The sequence below is a fragment of the Rhinopithecus roxellana genome, chromosome 10 (assembly GCF_007565055.1).
Source record: "Rhinopithecus roxellana isolate Shanxi Qingling chromosome 10, ASM756505v1, whole genome shotgun sequence".
In the NCBI taxonomy this organism is placed as follows: domain Eukaryota; kingdom Metazoa; phylum Chordata; class Mammalia; order Primates; family Cercopithecidae; genus Rhinopithecus; species Rhinopithecus roxellana.
Window position 1 is genome coordinate 46,507,019 of NC_044558.1, and position 17,866 is coordinate 46,524,884.

Genomic DNA, 17,866 nt, shown 5'->3' on the forward strand with positions numbered 1-17,866 from the left:
ACTTGCAACTAACTCCAACTTCCCCAGCCCCAGTTTCTAAGGAGAAAAGACAGCTAGTTGCTGTTACTGGAAAGGGGTCCCAATCCAGCCCCCAAGAGAGGGTTCTTGGGTGTCGTGCAAGAAAGAATTCGAGGTGAGTCCATAAAGTGAAAGCAAGTTTATTAAGAAAGTAAAGGAATAGGCTGGGCAAGGTGGCTCATGCCTGTAATCCCAGCACTTTGGGAGGCCGAGGTGGGCAGATGACCTGGGGTCGAGAGTTTGAGACCAGCCTGACCAACATGGAGACACCCCATCTCTACTAAAAATACAAAATTAGCTGGGCATGGTGGCACATGCCTGTAATCCCAGATACTCGGGAGGCTGAGGCAGGAGAATCGCTTGAATCTGGAGGAGGAGGTTGCAGTGAGCCGAGATTGCACCATTGCACTCCAGCCTGGGCAATAAGAGCGAAACTCCATCTCAAAAAAAAAAAAAAAAAAAAAAAAAAAAACAAGTAAAGGAAGAAGAGAATGGTTACTCCATAGGCAGAGCAGCCCCAAAGGCTGCTAGTTGCCCATTCTTATGGTTATTTCTTGATTATATGCCAAACAAAAGGTGAATTTTTCATGCCCCCCTTTTCAAGACTATATAGGGTAACTTCCTGAGGTTGGCATGGCATTTGTAAACTGTCATGGCACTGGTGGGAGTGTAGCAGTAAGGACGACCAGAGGTCACTCTCATCGCCATCTTGGTTTTGGTGGGTTTTAGCTGACTTCTTTACTGCTACCTGTTTTATCAGCAAGGTCTTTATGACCTATATCTTGTGCTGCGCTCCTATCTCATCCTGTGACTTATAGAATGCCTTAACCTCCTGAGAATGCGGCCCAGCAGGTCTCAGCCTCATTTTACGCAGCCCCATTCAAGATGGAGTTGCTCTGACTCAATTACTTCTAACATTACCGTTTATATTGGTGTGGCATACAAGTGCAGTGCCGGGCCAATGTAATTTTTTTTTTTCTTTTTCTGAGATGGATTCTTACTTTGTCTCCCAGGCTGGAGTGCAGTGGTGCGAATCTCAGCTCACTGCAACCTCTGCCTCCCTGGTTCAAGCGATTCTCCTGCCTCAGCCTTCTGACTAGATGGGATTACAGGTGCGCACCACCACACCCAGCTCATTTTTGTGTTTTTAGTAGAGACCAGTTTCACCACATTGGCCAGGCTGGTCTCAAACTCCCGACTTCAAGTAATCTGCCCACCTCAGCCTCCCTAAATGCTAGGATTACAGGTGTGACACCACACCTGGCCCAATAATAATTTTATGCAAATATACTTAAAAGAGTTGATTTATCAAATGTATATAAATAATGTGATTTCATTGTTATACCAAAGGTTTTTTGTTGGCAGTTCTTACAAAAAAAAAAAAGTATGTGTCCTGATTTGGACTTTTAAAATTATTTTCCGGTATATATTACTTAGATATTATTGCCTGTGCTAAAAAGGGTCTGGATAAAGGCAGTTCTTTCAACTTTCATAAACAGTCCTAAAAACAAATTTGATGTTATATGAAACATAAAAAATCTTAACTTATTTTCAACCTAAATAAGCTAAATAGCCATTCAAAATAGAATTTTACTCACCATACTTAGAGCTTATTTTAGGACAGTTAGAAAATTTTAAAATTATTTTATAGGATCTTTACAATATCTTTCCTATCTATCTGTCTGTCTGTCTGTCATCTATCATCTGTCTATCTACCTACCTACCTATTATCTATATTTTTTCACATTTTGGGGTTAAATGGAAGGTTTGGTTTTTGAATTTTCTTTTTTATTTTTTGAGATGGAGTCTTGTTCTGTCACCCAGGCTGGAGTGCAATGGCGTGATCTCGGCTCACTGCAACCTCTGTCTCCTGGGTTCAAGCAATTCTCCTGCCTCAGCCTCCCAAGTAGCTGGAATTACAGGCGCCTGCCACCACGCCCAGCTAATTTTTGTATTTTTAGTGGAGATGGGGTTTCGCCATTTGGCCAGGCTGGTCTTGAACTCCTGGCTTCATGCAATTGCTGGCCTCAGCCTCCCAAAGTGCCGGGATTACAGGCATGAGCCACTGCGCCCGGCCAGTTTTTGAATTTTGTAAAAATGTCTCTGATGTAAACGCAAAAAAATGTTTCTTTAAAATTATACCATGTCTAAACTAAATTGCTAGCAAGGGATTGAATTCAGCTTTGTCCCTCTTAAGAGCTTCTTTTCACTGGGCGCAGTGGCTCACTCCTGTAATCCCAGCACTTTGGGAGGGCGAGGCGGGTGGATCACTTAAGGTCAGGAGTCCGAGACCAGCCTGGCCAACATGGTGAAACTCTGTCTCTACTAAAACTACAAAAATTAGCCAGACATATTGATGGGTGCCTGTAATCCCAGCTACTCAGGAGGCTGAGGCAGGAAGAATTGCTTGAACCCGGGAAGAGGAGCTTGCAGTGAGCAAAGATCACGCCACTGTACTCTAGCCTGAGTGACAGGGCAAAACTCAGTCTTAAAAAAAAAAAAAAAAGAGCTTCTTTTCTTTCTTCAGGCACTGAGAGCATGTTCTTTGGATTAAGCTTTCCTGCCCTGTTCAGTGCTCACAGTGGAAAAACTTTCAGAAAACTCTTTACCCCCCAATAGATGTGTCAATTAGACTTGCCTGGCTCCTGAGTGGTCCTCTCTGGCTTCACAAACATGCTGTGATCTTTACAAAGAGACATTTTTTTAAACAGAGATTTTTATTTTTGAAAATTTTTTTTTTAATTTTTAAAAGTATAAAGGAGGAAATAAATCTTTTCCTTCCACCCATCTTAGGTTCATTGGCTTGGGGCCCTTGTAACAAAGGATAGATTAACAACAGAAAAACATACACATTTATTTCAGTTTTATGTGACATGGGAGCCTTCGTAAGGAAATGAAGATCTGAAGAAGTGATTAAACCTGAATGTCTTTATGCTTGGTTTGATGAAGAGAGGAAAGTCATGGAGAAATATAATAGGACAAAGAAAAAGTATGATCTCAGTGTAACAAATTGGAGAATGTTAGGCCTGTTTGTTCAGATACTTTATCCTTTCCTCTGGATACAGGGAGGGCACCTTTCGCATGAGGGCTCTATGACCTGCATCAAAAGAAGGTTAGAAAATTATTCCTAGATTTTATGACCTGCTTCAGATCAAGGTCAAAAAGTGCTTCCTGTACATGTCATTCCTCAAGTTCCTTCAGCTTAAAATAATCAATCTGGTGAAGTGCCCTATTTTGGGGTAGTATGTCCTGAACTCCATCATAAGCAAATAAGGAAAAGAAGAAACCACCCTCCTTTCTCTAACACTTTGCCCTCTTTCCTCAAGTCCAAGTTGAATTAAATGTTTCTGTTAGAGTTTTGTTCTGTCTTACAATTTTGTGACCATGAGTTTTGCAACTGAGATTATTATTATTATTTGGAAACGCAGTCTCACTTTGTCGCCCAGGCAGTGGTGTGATCTCGGCTCACTGCATCCTCCCCGTCCTGGGTTCAAGCGATTCTCCTGCTTCAGCCTCCCAAGTAGCTGGGATTACAGGCGTGCACCACCACATCTGGCTAATTTTTGTATTTTTAGTAGAGATGGAGTTTAACCACGTTGGCCAGGCTGGTCTTGAGCTCCTGACCTCAAGTGATTCACCAGCCTCAGCCTCCCAAAGTGCTGCAATTACAGGCTTGCGCCACTATGCCTGGCTGAGATTATTATTCTTACTTTTGAGACAGAGTCTCACTGTGTTGCCCAGGCTGGATTGCAGTGGCACGATCTCAGCTCACTGCAATCTCTGCCTCCCGGGTTCCAGCGATTCTCCTGCCTCAGTCTCCTGAGTAGCTGGGATTACACGTACATGCCACCACACCTGGCTAATTTTTGTATTTTTAGTATAGATGGGGTTTCACCATGTTGGCCAGACTGGTCTCGAACTCCTGACCTAGTGATCTGCCTGCCTCAGCCTCCCAAAGTGTTGGGATTACAGGCGTGAGCCACTGCACCCAGCCGAGATTATGATTTCTAAATCAACCAATAAGAGAGAAAGGGGGAAATGAGAAATCACAGTACTTTTGGTACATAATCTTTTGGTACTACCACTATTCATAGTTTCTTTTTATCACATCTGTCATCATCCCTCCTTTTACATACGCAAATATGTCCACTTGTTTGTGTGACAACTATCAGTGTAATCACATATCACCTCACAGTGATGGAGGCCTTGTAGGGTATATAGAAGTGGCTTTCTTTTCTTTTTTCTTTTTCTTTTTCTTTTTTTTTGAGATGGAGTACCCCTCTATCACCCAGGCTGGAGTGCAGTGGCACAATCTCAGCTCATGGCAGTCTCTGTCTCCAGGTTCAAGCAATTCTCCTGCCTCAGCCTCCTGAGTAGCTGGGATCACAGGTGCGTGCCACTAAGCCTGGCTAATTTTTGCAGTGTTAGTAGAGATGGGGGTCTCACTATGTTGGCCAGGGTGGTCTCAAACTCCTTATCTCAAATGATCCACCTGCCTCGGCCCTGAAACTATTGGGATTACAGGCACGAGCCACCTCGCCTGGCCCGAGACCTCATCTCTATAAAAAAAGTAAAATAATTTAGCCCAGCCTGGTGGCATGTGCCTGTAGTCTCAGCTACTCAGGAAGCTGAGGTGGGAGGATCGCTTGAGCCTGGGAGGCAGAGGTTGCAGTGACCTGAGATTGTATGACTGCACTCCAGCCTCAGCTACAGAGCTCAACCCTGCCTCAAAAAAAAAAGAAAAAAGAAAAAAAATTTTGATTGATAACACATATTTCAGTTGTCTAATATAATAAGGCAAAGCACCCCTAAGACTGATATATAGGCAATAAAAGCATCAACAAATCTCCCACAGAAAAATTTCTGAAATATTTATGTTATTACAACTTACTTAAGAACTTACCTACACAAATTTAAGCTAAGGAACACTGAACATCTCTTCGGACTTGACAATTCTTCCCATGAAACAGTAGTAAGTAGACCAAATTATTTCCAGCCTCCTCTTCTCATAAGTTGAAAGACCACGTTTTTGTGCTTTTTTTTAGGAGCCCGCTGATAAATCTCAAAGATGTTTCAGGTGTAAAATATATCCTGAGATTTTAATATATTTCTTTCTTATAATTAGAATCTTATTTGGGGAAGGCAAAAATCAAGTGTTTATTAAAGGGGATTTTGACTTTTGGTTAAGAGAGAATCATGGGTGCCTGAGAAACAATGCCTGGTTACCTAGTTAGTCAAAGTAACAATAAAATATTTAATAGTAGGCATAGAAAGCAACATGCTTGAAAAGAATGTTAGATATCATGAACTCCAAGCTTCTCTTCAAAGAATCAGTATGTCAGTATGTTCAGCTCTCTTATTCTCTGTTCTCCATTTTAAAGTTTAACTTCTTGGTTGTCTTCGCCCCCTTCCCTCTAGTTTCAGTAAACAACTTTCCCGCTAATTCTAATCAGTAGTTCACATCTGTTCCTCTCGTCACCTGCTCTGTCCTGACACATCCTGAGTTACCTGTTCTGTAACCATCCTTCCTGCCAAACTACTCACCCCACCACTCTGACTCGTATCCCTGCTGTCTTTAAATTAGCCAATCAGAATTAGCTTAGACTATGCAGTCCAACCCTATCCAACAGGGGAATGACACAGGAGTAGGATCTACCTGCGTCAGGAATAAGAACCCCTTCCCCTCCCTTGTTCAGGTGTGCTCTTGCCATTGCTCCATCCACCAATTGCACCCTTCTATGGAAGTAACAATCGCTTTGCTGAGAAAATTCTTTATCTGAACACTCGTTCTTTTCAGCACTGAGGAACAAGCATTTGTTTCTAAGAAGAACCTCTTTCACAAGCATGGAAACTTTGTAAATGAGCACATTGATTAAACATGACCAAAATATATAACCTCTCTGTAAAATACAAAAATAAGCTTAAATGTATTATTTTTTTAATTATTTTTTTTTTTTTGAGATGGAGTCTCGCCCTGTTGCCCAAGCTGGAGTGCAATGGCATGATCTTAGCTCACTGCAACCTCCACCTCCCGGGTTCAAGCGATTCTCCTGCCTCAGCCTCCTGAGTAGCTGGGATTACAGGTGCACGCCACCACACCAGGCTAATTTTTTGTATCTTTAGTGGAGATGGGGTTTCACCACGTTGGCCAGGCTGGTCTCAAACTCCTGACCTTGTGATCCACCCAGCTCGGCTACCCAAAGTGCTGGGATTGCAGGTGTGAGCCACCATGTCCAGGCAAGTGTATGTATTTTTTTTTATCCTTTTGAAGTTCATAAGCATGGTGATTGGGTTTTCACACTCATGTGTGAGAAGTACCACCCGCAAAGCTTGTTATGATGTGGGCACATTACCCATCTGGCATGAGAAGAAAAAACAAAACCACATGTATATACACTTAAAATAATGCTCAAGTAGCCAATGTTTCAGTATTCTTTTTTAGGAATTATTTTGGTGTCTGATGATTATCTATTACCTCAATTTAATATCTGCCCAAGGCTTTAAGTTACCTAAGGATCTTGGAAATTATCTTCAATCTGAGATATTATAAAACATAAAGTTGAAGTAAAAACTTATCAGAATAATGATTTCATTATATTGAGCACAAATTCACATTTTTTTCTAATTTTTTGAGATCCTGTTTCAAAAAAAATTAAAATTAAACTACTGTTCAAATCATAAAAATAAATAAGACTAATGGAATTAAAATTGTTTAGCTTAAATCAGAGAAAGATGAGTGGTGATTTCAAGTACAGATTCATTAACTGGTTTGAATTACTCTACATATTTGAAAATAATTTTAAAAAATTGAATTTGAGTAGATACTAATAGCTTTTTATTAATTCATCTTCCTATCTTCAATTCCTTTGATTTAGATTTTATAAATTGTATTACTTGATATTTCTTTCTTAGATTTGTGAAAAGAAAAATGAAACTGCATGATGACAGTAAACATTCTTATCTAAATTCTAGGTACTCACAAAAAGCCTGTACAGGAATTCTGCCTGAGCCCCAGGTTTTTTTTTTTTTTGAGATGGAGTCTCACTCTGTTGCCCAGGCTGGAGTGCAGTGGTGCAATCTCAGCTCACTGCAACCTCCACCTCCAGGGTTCAAGCAATTCTCTTGCCTCAGCCTCCCAAATAGCTGTGACTACAGGCATGCACCACCACACCTGGCTAATTTTTGCATTTTAGTAGAGACAGGGTTTCACCATGTTGGTTAGGCTGGTCTCAGACTCCTAACTTCAGGGGATACACCGGCCTTGGCCTCCCAAAGCTGTGGGATTACAGCACTTTGGGAGGCCGAGGCAGATGGATCACCTGAGGTCAGGAGTTCGAGACCAGCTTGGTCAACATGGTGAAACCCTGTCTCTATGGAAAAAAATACAAAAAATTAGCCAGGTGTGGTGGCACGTGCTTGTAATCCCAGATACTCTGGAGGCTGAGGCAGGAGAATTGCTTGTACCTGGGAGGTGAAGGTTGCAGTGAGCCAAGATTGTGTGATTGTACTCCAGCATGGGTGACAAGAGCAAGACTCCATCTCAAAATAAAAAAAAGAAAAGAGATGGGATCTTTCTATGTTGCCCAGAGAGGGTTACAGTGGTCACAGACAAGTGCACTGCACAGATCATAGCACACTACAGCCTCAACTCCTGAGCTCCAGTGATTCCCCTGCCTCAGCCTCCAGAGTAGCTGAGACCACAGGTGGGCACCATTGTGCCTGTCTCACTCTTAGCTTTTCAATCAAATGCTATTGCTGCTTGTCATAGAAAGTGAAGTAGGCTGTTACAGAGAAGATCTAAATGTCCTATCTATTTATTGAGAACTTTTCCCGTTTTTATCCAGAATAGAGAACAGAGCACGTTGGAGAGAAGCACATTTCCAGTAGTTCAAACCTAGATGTTTGCTTCACAGAATCTGTGGACTGTTACCTATAAATGGACATTGTCTCCTGCATAGAAAAATCTTGGTGTAAAATCAATTAATTATACATTTTTGAGACCTTTATGAAAAAATTATTTTTAAAATGCAAGTGGACTAGGCACGGAGGCTCGTGCCTATAATCCCAGCACTTTGGGAGGCCGAGGCAGGTGGATCACCTTAGGTCAGGAGTTCAAGACCAGCCTGTCCCACATGGTGAAACCCCATCTCTACAAAAATACAAAAATTAGCTGGGCGTGATTGCAGGTTCCTGTAATCCTAGTTACTCAGGAGACTGAGGCACGAGAATTGCTTGAACCCAGGAGGTGGAGGTTGTAGCGAGCAGAGATTGTGCCATTGCACTCCAGCCTGGGTGACCAAGAGAGACTCTGTCTCAACAACAAAAAATAAAATAAAATGGAAGCGGAGAGGGATGTATTTTAACAAATACTGTAACAAAACACTGTTAGTGTTTATGTAGCAATTCTATAGTGTAAATAGTTTCTTGGGTTCTGTTGCTGAGCACATTTTTAGTAAGAACTAAAAAAATAGAAAAATAATTGGGAAATCTAACAAGAAGAAAAGGAAGATGTCCCAGTGGAGAAAATGAAGGGGGAAAAAAAAAGAACTCAGTTTAAACTTGCCTTTGGGCCGGGTGCCATGGCTCATGCCTGTAATCCCAGCACTTTGAGAGGCCGAGGTGGGCGATCACTTGTGGTCAGGAGTTCGAGACCAGCCTGGCCAACATGGTGAAACCCTGTCTTTACTAAAAATACAAAAATTAACCGGGTGTGGTGGCTCACGTCTGTAATCCCAGCTACTCAGGAGGCTGAGGCAGGAGAATCACTTGAACCCAGGAGGTGGAGGTTGCAATGAGTTGAGATCACACCACTGCACTCCAGCCTGGGTGTCAGGGTGAGACTCCCGTTTTGAAAAAAAAAAAAAAGTATATACACACACACACACACACAAACATACATATATGTAGAAACAAAAAAACTTTGGGGGGATTTATTATAACAACGTAGGTAAGCAGTTGTATTTGTCTTCAATTAGGTGAATTATTTTTTTTTCCAGATTGATGATTACCCAGAATTTTTGAGCTCGCCAGATAGAGAAATCAGTCAACACATTCGTATCATCTATTCTTCAACTGTTTTGAAAAAAGAGTGTAAAAAGTTAAACGGTGTCAGGAAATTCCTATTTCCATTTCATCATACTAAAGCTAACAACGAGAAAGGTAGGTACTTCCAGTCTGTCTCTGGATCTAAGGCAAAAAAAAAAAGTATGTAATATATTTCTTAAAATTGATGCAGGATATTTTGCTCCTTAGTTCAGGTAAAATCCAGGTTCTTATCACACAGCCAGGAAAATTAGGCATGGGGACACATTGAAAGATGCAAGAGAGTGGGATTTATTAAAAGAAAGCTCTCGGTGGAAAAAAGGAGTCTGGCCAACGGGCGCTCACCTCACAGATTGAGTATCAGTCCGCCACACACAAGAGCTGAAGAGACCAGGCTCATCCACCCGCACAAGGCTCGAATTCCTGGTGGTTCCAACCCTACTCTCCCAGCGCACATGTGGACTCGCCCAGACAAGGCCCTGGGAAGGTTTCCTTATCTTCCTCCTGCATCTATCATTACCCAGTCGAAAGAAGTACATCTAAGGCCCGGCGCGGTGGCTCACGCCTGTAATCCCAGAATTTTGGGAGGCCGAGGCGGGCGGATCACGAGGTCAGGACATCCAGACCATCCTGGCTAACACGGTGAAACCCCGTCTCTACTAAAAATGCAAAAAATTAGCCAGGTGTGGTGGCGGGCGCCTGTAGTCCCAGCTACTCGGGAGGCTGAGGCAGGAGAATGCCCTGAACCCGAGAAGCGGAGCTTGCCGTGAGCCGAGATCGCGCCACTGCACTCCAGCCCGGGCGACAGAGCGAGACTCCGTCTCAAAAAAAAAAAAAAAAAAAAAAAACAAGTACATCTAGCTGCCATTAGAATAAGGATAAGAGGCCGGGCGCGGTGGCTCAAGCCTGTAATCCCAGCACTTTGGGAGGCCAAGGCGGGCGGATCACGAGGTCAGGAGATCGAGACCATCTTGGCTAACACTGTGAAACCCCGTCTCTACTAAAAAATACAAAAAACTAGCCGGGCGAGGTGGCCGGGCGAGGTGGCGGGCGCCTGTAGTCCCAGCTACTCGGAGGCTGAGACAGGAGAATGGCAGTAAACCCGGGAGGCGGAGCTTGCAGTGAGCTGAGATCCGGCCACTGCACTCCAGCCCGGGCGACAGAGCGAGACTCCGTCTCAAAAAAAAAAAAAAAAAAAGAATAAGGATAAGAACGAGGAATGATCTTAACTGCTTCCAGCTGACGGGGGCGCTGTTTTGGGAAAATGGCAGTCAGATCTCCCTCAGCGGCCTATCTCAGGGTTCCCTGTAGAAGGGGCCATCCTCTGGTGCTCTGGTTGCATGACTATTTGGAGTTTAATGGCCTGAAAGTGAGAAGAGATAAACTGGCTTATTAGAAAACATGTATCAAAATGAAATAAGGATGGTGGGTAAGGACAGCTCAAAGATCCTGAGACCTTTTACTAATTTGCACAAAAAGCCTGAGTGGTTAAAAACACACACACACACACACACACACACACACACAAAAAAACCTTTTACTCTTTTGCTGGCATGTTGGGCTTCTGGGTTCCCTTCCCCTGAGCCCAATCTTAAGCAACCAGTTTAAGGTTTGGGAAAGTAACTTTTTCCAGTTTGGAGGATGTATCCAAAGGGAGTATCCCGTAGTACCAAGATACAATACCTATCTGTGAAGAGAGGACAGAGGAGGAAAGAGGAAAGAAAATGACTTTTTTTTTCCCAGGGGGTTCAGGATGCATTCGAAAGGGGTACAGCTTGAAGATAATGGCTACTCCTCTATTCATAGAAAGAGGGGAGTGAGGCATCCCACATTCCCATCTCTTCCTAGCGAATACCCAGTATACATGAGAAGTGAGGCATCCCTCTTTCTTTCTTCCATCCTTATATCCCTGAGTCTCAGGGACCACATCAGGGTGCCATCCATGGGTATCAAAGCGGCTTTCACTAATGTTAACCGGGGGGCCTAGGGGCTGGGAATATATACTCTTACTCATGTACGCCCTATCTCCCCTGCTGTCAGTAGCCATTGAGTTCCTTAGACTTCATTTATGCCATGGATATCATCAGCATGACCTTTTTTCATGAATTGGGAAGCTTGGCTTAATTGGCAAGAATCAGTCATGCTTACCTGTGCTGTGCCTTTTAACTTCTGTTATTGCCTGCAGCTGGATCCTTCAGATCCAGCTTTCTTTCCTGGGGCTTTGACCCAAAGCTTGGAATTGAGTTTGGGACAAAAATGTGTCTGCGGGGGAGGGGGTTGCATAGACTCCTTATTATAAGCCAAATGCTAAGGTGGAATTGAGTCATCCTCTAACAAGGGAGAGAAAAGGATGTCTGTGACATGCCCAGATAAGTGGTGGCTATATTTATTCTTGCTAAGATTTGGGTGCATGGGGTTTCGCTTTGGTTAACTCCCTTGGTCTTATTTTCCCAAATGGCAGGATGTGTAGGATAGTTTCTCAGAACTTGAATAGTGATCCAGATTTTTACATTACCCATCCCCTTTTGTTCCTTATGAGCTACAGCCAGAGATTGCTGATTGGTTCACAGGAATAAACAGGGTTAGTCTAAAATGTAGGCAAAAACTTAAAAACAGCTAATCTAAAAAGTCTAGAATTTAATGACAAATATTTAAGTTTTGAAATATAATTTCTTTCTCCCCAGTCCTCATTTTTGCTAAAAACAAATCATGATAGGACTGAGTTGTTTGCAAAATAGACTTTAGTCTTATATTTGACCTGATTATTTGCATAAAGTGCAGCAAAGATAATTATTTTTACATAGGCCTTTTAGACTGGCTTTGATGAAACTCTGTTCCACAAGGAATCTCAGATAAGACTTTCTAAAGCTGAGCCCCGCCAGGGGCTAGTACCCTCAAATACCTGAAAGTTGGGTAAATGCCTCTCCTCTTGAGGTCCCAAGAGCATGGGGTCCTGGATCTGTTAGAAAGTGACATTCTTTATTCACCACAAATTAGCAACCCGGTGTGGGGACTGTATAGACAACCTATCAGGCCAGTTTTCCCAAGAGGCTTTTATCAGTTCTGCAAGTCAAGCTTGACTCCTTAAAGGGAAGCATACCTTTCCAGTCAAAGCCTTGGTAAAACAACCAGTTTCTCCAGTTGCATCCTATTGCAAAGAAAATGGATTTTTTTTTTTTAGCCACTCTGTGGTACGTTGTTACCCTATCAAACTAATGCAATGCAGCCCTATCAAACTAATGCAATGATGTACTCAAACTTGAATTTCATTTTTCTTTATTTTTTCCGTAGGTTATTGGGGTACAGATCATATTTGATTACATGAGTAAGTTCTTTATTGGTCATATTTGGTTACGTAAGTAAGTTCTTCAGTGGTAATTTGTGAGATTTTGGTGCACCCATCACCCAACCAGTATACATTGCATCCTATTTGTAGTCTTTTATTCCTCACCTTCCTTCTACCCTTCCCCCCAAGTTCCCAAAGTCCATTATATCATGCTTTTTTTTTTTTTTTTTTTTTTTTTTTTTTGAGATGGAGTCCTGCTCTGTTACTCAGGCTGGAGTGCAATGGCGTGATATTGGCTCACTGCAACCTCCACTTCCTGGGTTCAAGCAATTATCCTGCCTCAGCCTCCCGAGTAGCTGAGATTACAGGCACCCACCACCATGCCTGGGTAATTTTTATATTTTTAGTAGAGACAGGGTTTCACCATGTTGGCCAGGCTGGTCTCGAACTCCTGACCTTGTGATATGCCTGCCTTGGCCTCCCAGAGTGTCGGGATTACAGGCGTGAGCAACCGTTCCCAGCCTATTGTATCATTCTTATGCTTTTGTGTCCTCATAGGTTAGCTACCACAAATCAGTGAGAATGCAAAATGTTTGCTTTTCCATTCCTGAGTTACTTCACTTAGAATAATAGTCTCCAGTGTCATCCAGGTCACTGTGAATGCCGTTAATTCACTCCTTTTTATGGCTGAGTAGTATTCCATCATATATATATATACACACATATATATGCCACAGTTTCTTTATTCACTCATTGATTGATGGGCATTTGGATTGGTTCCACAATTTTGCAATTGTGAATTGTACCACTATAAACATGCATGTGCAAGTATCTTTTTTGTATAAAGACTTTTATTCCACTGGGTAGATGCCCAGTAGTGGGATTGCTGGATCAAATGGTAGTTCTATTTTTAGTTCTTTAAGGAATCTCCACACTGTTTTCCATAGTGGCTGTAGTAGTTTACGTTCCCACCAGCAGTGTAAAAGTGTTCCCTGATCACCGCATCCACACCAACATCTATTGTTTTTTGATTTTTTGATTATGGTCATTCTTGCAGAAGTAAAGTGGTATTGCATTGTGATTTTGCTTTGCATTCCCCTGATCATTAGTGATGTTGAGCTTTTTTTCATGTTTCTTGGCCATTTGTATATCTTCTTTTGAGAACTGTTTATTCATGTCCTTAGCCTACTTTTTGATAGGATTTTTTTTTCTTGCTAATTCATTTGAGTTTGTAATAGAGTCTGGATATTAGTCCTTTGTCAGATGTGTAGATTGTGACAGCAGGAGAATCATTTGAACCTGGGAGGCAGAGGTTGCAGTGAGCTGAGATCACACCATTGCACTCCAGCCTGGGCAGCAGAGCAAGGCTCTGTCCCAAAAAAGAAAAAAAAACTTTTTTTTTTTTTTTTTTTTTGAGACAGAGTCTCGCTCTGTCGCCCAGGCTGGAGTGCAGTGGCCGGATCTCAGCTCACTGCAAGCTCCGCCTCCAGGGTTTTACGCCATTCTCCTGCCTCAGCCTCCCGAGTAGCTGGGACCACAGGCGCCCGCCACCACGCCCGGCTAGTTTTTTGTATTTTTTTTAGTAGAGACGGGGTTTCACTGTGTTAGCCAGGATGGTCTCGATCTCCTGACCTTGTGACCCGCCCGTCTCGGCCTCCCAAAGTGCTGGGATTACAGGCTTGAGCCACCGTGCCCGGCCAAGAAAAAAAAACTTACTTCAGTTTTCTATTAGTTCAGTCCATTCTTGTTTTGCTTGATATTTGTGAACAATTCAGCTCTTCATGAGTCCTTATGTTTTTCTTTTATTCCAATGTCACAATCTCAAAAGTTATCAGAAACCTGCATTTTAGAGCACCTGTCAAAGTTCTATAGCTGATAATAAACCATCCTTTGAAGAGGATCAAGACAAGACAAAAAACTTAACATAACAACCTTAATTGTGATTGCTAGCCTATAGTCAGACATTAGAATTTTAGAAATCCCGTACATTTTGGAACATATATTAATATTATTCCCTAAAATATAACCTGAGGAAGATTAAACATCATTTTGGCAATCCCATGTACCTAAACATATCAGGTAATCCTGTTTACCTCTCTTCTGTATGCCCCGGGGCCGTCTGTAGCATCCAAAAACTAGCCATCAAGAAGGACAATTTTGAAACTGAAGTTTGATTTGGAGAAGACTGTTAAACATATTAGAGACTTAAAGCACTTGATGTTATGAAAGAGAATACCAGATTACCTTATTTGTTTTGCCAAAATGATGACTTGGAAATTTTTTAAAAAGCAAAAATCTTTTATAACCCTTTACAAATTTTGCTGAGGAGCAGATTAGTGCCTTAAGAGTGCCTTGTTATGCTTTTATTTTAATCCTCAATTTGCAGAAAAACCATATAACACCCCCCTCCCTTTTTTTTGGATATGGAGTCTTGCTCTGTTGCCTAGGTTGGAGTGCAACAGCACGATCTCAGCTCACTGCAACTTCCGCCTCCCGGGTTCAAGCAATTCTCCTGCTTCAGCCTCCTGAGTAGCTTGGATTACAGGCATGTACCACCACACCTGGCTCATATTTTATTTTTAGTAGAGATGGGATTTTGCCATGTTGACCAGGCTGATCTAGAACTCCTGTCCTCAGGTGAACTGCTTGCCTTGGCCTCCCAAAGTACTGGGATTACAGACATGAGCCACCATGCCCAGTCCATGTAATACCCTTTCAAATTTAGTCAGTTTGTTCACACACAGAATTTCTTTTGCAAGATTAATTCTTACAATCATTCCACAACTCGTTTAAACCTTTAGGTTTATCTTATCTGATTCAAAACAATCCTTTAACCCTAGGCAAAAATTTACATTTTGATGACTTCTGCATTTTACCAATAATCTTTAAGACTGTTTTTAATTCTCAAAGATTAAAGTTATGTGAACTAAAAGGTACCACAGCTTTTGTCTTCCCTTTAAAACATATTTGATCCAAGTGCTTATCCTTCCTTAAGTCAATTAATTAGATCTCTTTTTATAGACATCACACACACAACACATGTATAACTAGACAGACAGGTAGAAGAAGATCCAGTCTGGGGGACAGAGTGAGACCCTGTCTCTAAAAAAACAGGGAAGTCAGGCTGGGTACAGTGGCTCACGCCTGTAATCCCAGAACTTTGAGAGGCTTAGGAGGGTGGATCATGAAGTCAGGAGTTCGAGACCAGCCTGACCAATATGGTGAAACCTCATCTCTACTAAAAACACAAAAATTAGCCAGGTGTGGTGGCGTGCACCTGTAATCCCAGCTACTCAGGAGACTGAGGCAGGAGAATTGCTTGAACCCAGGAGGTGTAGGTTGCAGTGAGCCGAGATCACGCCACTGCACTCCAGCCTGGGTGACAGAGTAAGACTCTGTCTCAAAAAAAAAAAAAAAAGTTACTAGGCTGGGCATGGTGGCTCATGCCTGTAATCCCAGCACTTTGGGAGGCTGAGGTGGGCAGACCACTTGAGGTTAGGAGTTCAAGACCAGCCTCACCAATATGGTAAAACCCCATCTCTACTAAAAATACAAAAAAATTAGTTGGGTGTGGTGGCATACACCTGTAGTCCCAGCTCCTTGGGAGGCTGAGGCAGGAGAATCGCTTGAACCCAGTGGGTGGAGGCTGCAGTGAAGTGAGATCGTGCTACTGCACTCCAGCCTGGGCAAGACAGAGTGAGACTCCATCTCAAAAACAAAAAAAAAAAGTAACTAGATAGATAGATATAGATAGAAGTATAGATATAGATATTTTGTTTCTCAGACAGCGTCTTAATTTGTTGCCCAGGCTGGAGTGCAGTGGTGCGATCTTAGCTCATGCAGCCTGGTCCTCCCAGACTCAGGTGATCCTCCCACCTCAGTCCCTGCAAGCAGCTGAGACTACAGGTGGGCACCACCACATCTGCCTAAGTTTTAAATTTTTTGTAGAGACGGGGACTCACTATGTTGCCCAGGCTGGTCGCAAACTCCTGGCCTCAAGCAATCTTTCTGCCTTGGCCTCCCAAAGTCCTGGGATTATAGACATGAGCCACCACCAGACTCATATATATATATATGTGCGTGTGTATATATATATATGAAAAAAAAAAAGCAGACTGTAGCCTGCAGCAGCTTAGGAGAAATGGGTCAGAAATCTAAGAGAATATCATAGCTCGTGACTGCAAAATACTTGTCCACATTCTGGGAAGATTCATGGTTTGTGCTCTTAAGTAAATACTTACATTTATGACCTGGGAGGAAAGTGCCTATTAACCAAGCTTTGCTAACACATTAATAAAGAGATGACAGCCATCTTCCTATTGAAAACAAAAAAAGAATGTTAGAATCTGGACCCCATTTGGTCAGTTCTTATTTAATTTTAATAATCTTATTAACATCCACAGATTTTAATGAAAGTTTATTTTGCCAAGGATAAGAATGTGCCCATGACACAGCTTCAGAAGGACCTGATGACATGTGCCCAGGGTGATCTGGATGCAGGTTGATTTTATACAGTTTAGGGAGATCTAATACAGCAGTCAATAAATGCAATATTTACAGTGGTTCAATCTGGAAGGGTGGGGAAACTCGATGGTGGGGTGAAGCAGGCTTCCTGGTAGTAGGTTGATTTAAACATTTTCTGATTGGCAATTCACTGAAAGAGTTACTATCCATAGAAAGGAATGTATGTCTGGATTATAATAAGGGGTTTTATAGACCAAGGTTTTATCATGCAGATGAAGCTTTCAAGTAGCAGGCTTCAGAGAGAACAGACTGTAAATGTTTCTTACCAGACTTAAGGTCTACATTGATGCTAATGCTTGTTGGCTTTTCCTGAATTCCAAAAGTGAGAGAAGTATAATAAGCCATGTCTGACCCCCACTTCCTAGCATGGTGTGACCTAGTATTTCAGGTTAACTCTGGAATGCCCTTGGCCAACAGTAGGGGTCCATTCAGATGGCTGGGGCTAAATAATTTTATTTTTGGCTTACATGTAGATGCTTAAAAAAAAAAAAAAGGAATTTTATAGCCAAAGGGTGGGGTCAGTGGGTAGAAAATTACTAAAAGGAAACATCAAGAGTGGCATGGAATTCTGGCTAAATGGACCTAACAGGATTCTTGCTGAAGACAGGCCAGGATAATTAGACATCACCTGGGGGGTGGTGGAGGATGAGGAAGCTGATCAGATGTAAAGAATGATGATACATGAAGGATGGGGGATTCTGGCTAAACCAACTTATCAAGATTCTTGGTGAAATCGGACAATACAGAGAAGAACATGGAACTCCAAAACTCAAGGACTACTTGAGAAATTCAGGGGAGTCTGAGCAGAGTTTGGTTAAGGAGATAATCTTTTTCACCATCTAAGACCTGGGATACACACCTAGATGAAAAGATGAACAGTCATCTTTAGATCATGTTCATAGAGAGCTCAGCATCTGATGTAAGTGATTTCTCTACTCTGCCCAAGGAGATCTAGAAGAGAATGGGAGGATGAGGATTCAGAGATGCTGGTACTCA

At 42.2% G+C, this 17,866-nt stretch overlaps 1 protein-coding gene and 1 non-coding gene across 3 annotated transcripts in view; both read left to right on the forward strand.

Moving 5' to 3' along the window:
- Positions 1–17,866, forward strand: part of C10H12orf56 (chromosome 10 C12orf56 homolog) — a 115,553-nt gene that overhangs the window by 25,218 nt on the left and 72,469 nt on the right. For both annotated transcript variants that reach the window (XM_010386922.2, XM_010386923.2), the window contains exon 2: positions 9,015–9,177. In XM_010386922.2, coding sequence (XP_010385224.2) covers positions 9,015–9,177 — 163 coding nt within the window. The remainder of the gene's footprint in view (positions 1–9,014; positions 9,178–17,866) is intronic.
- LOC115900207 lies at positions 6,278–6,381 on the forward strand. Its single transcript, XR_004059875.1, has one exon. It is a non-coding gene; the product is annotated as a small nucleolar RNA U13 (small nucleolar RNA).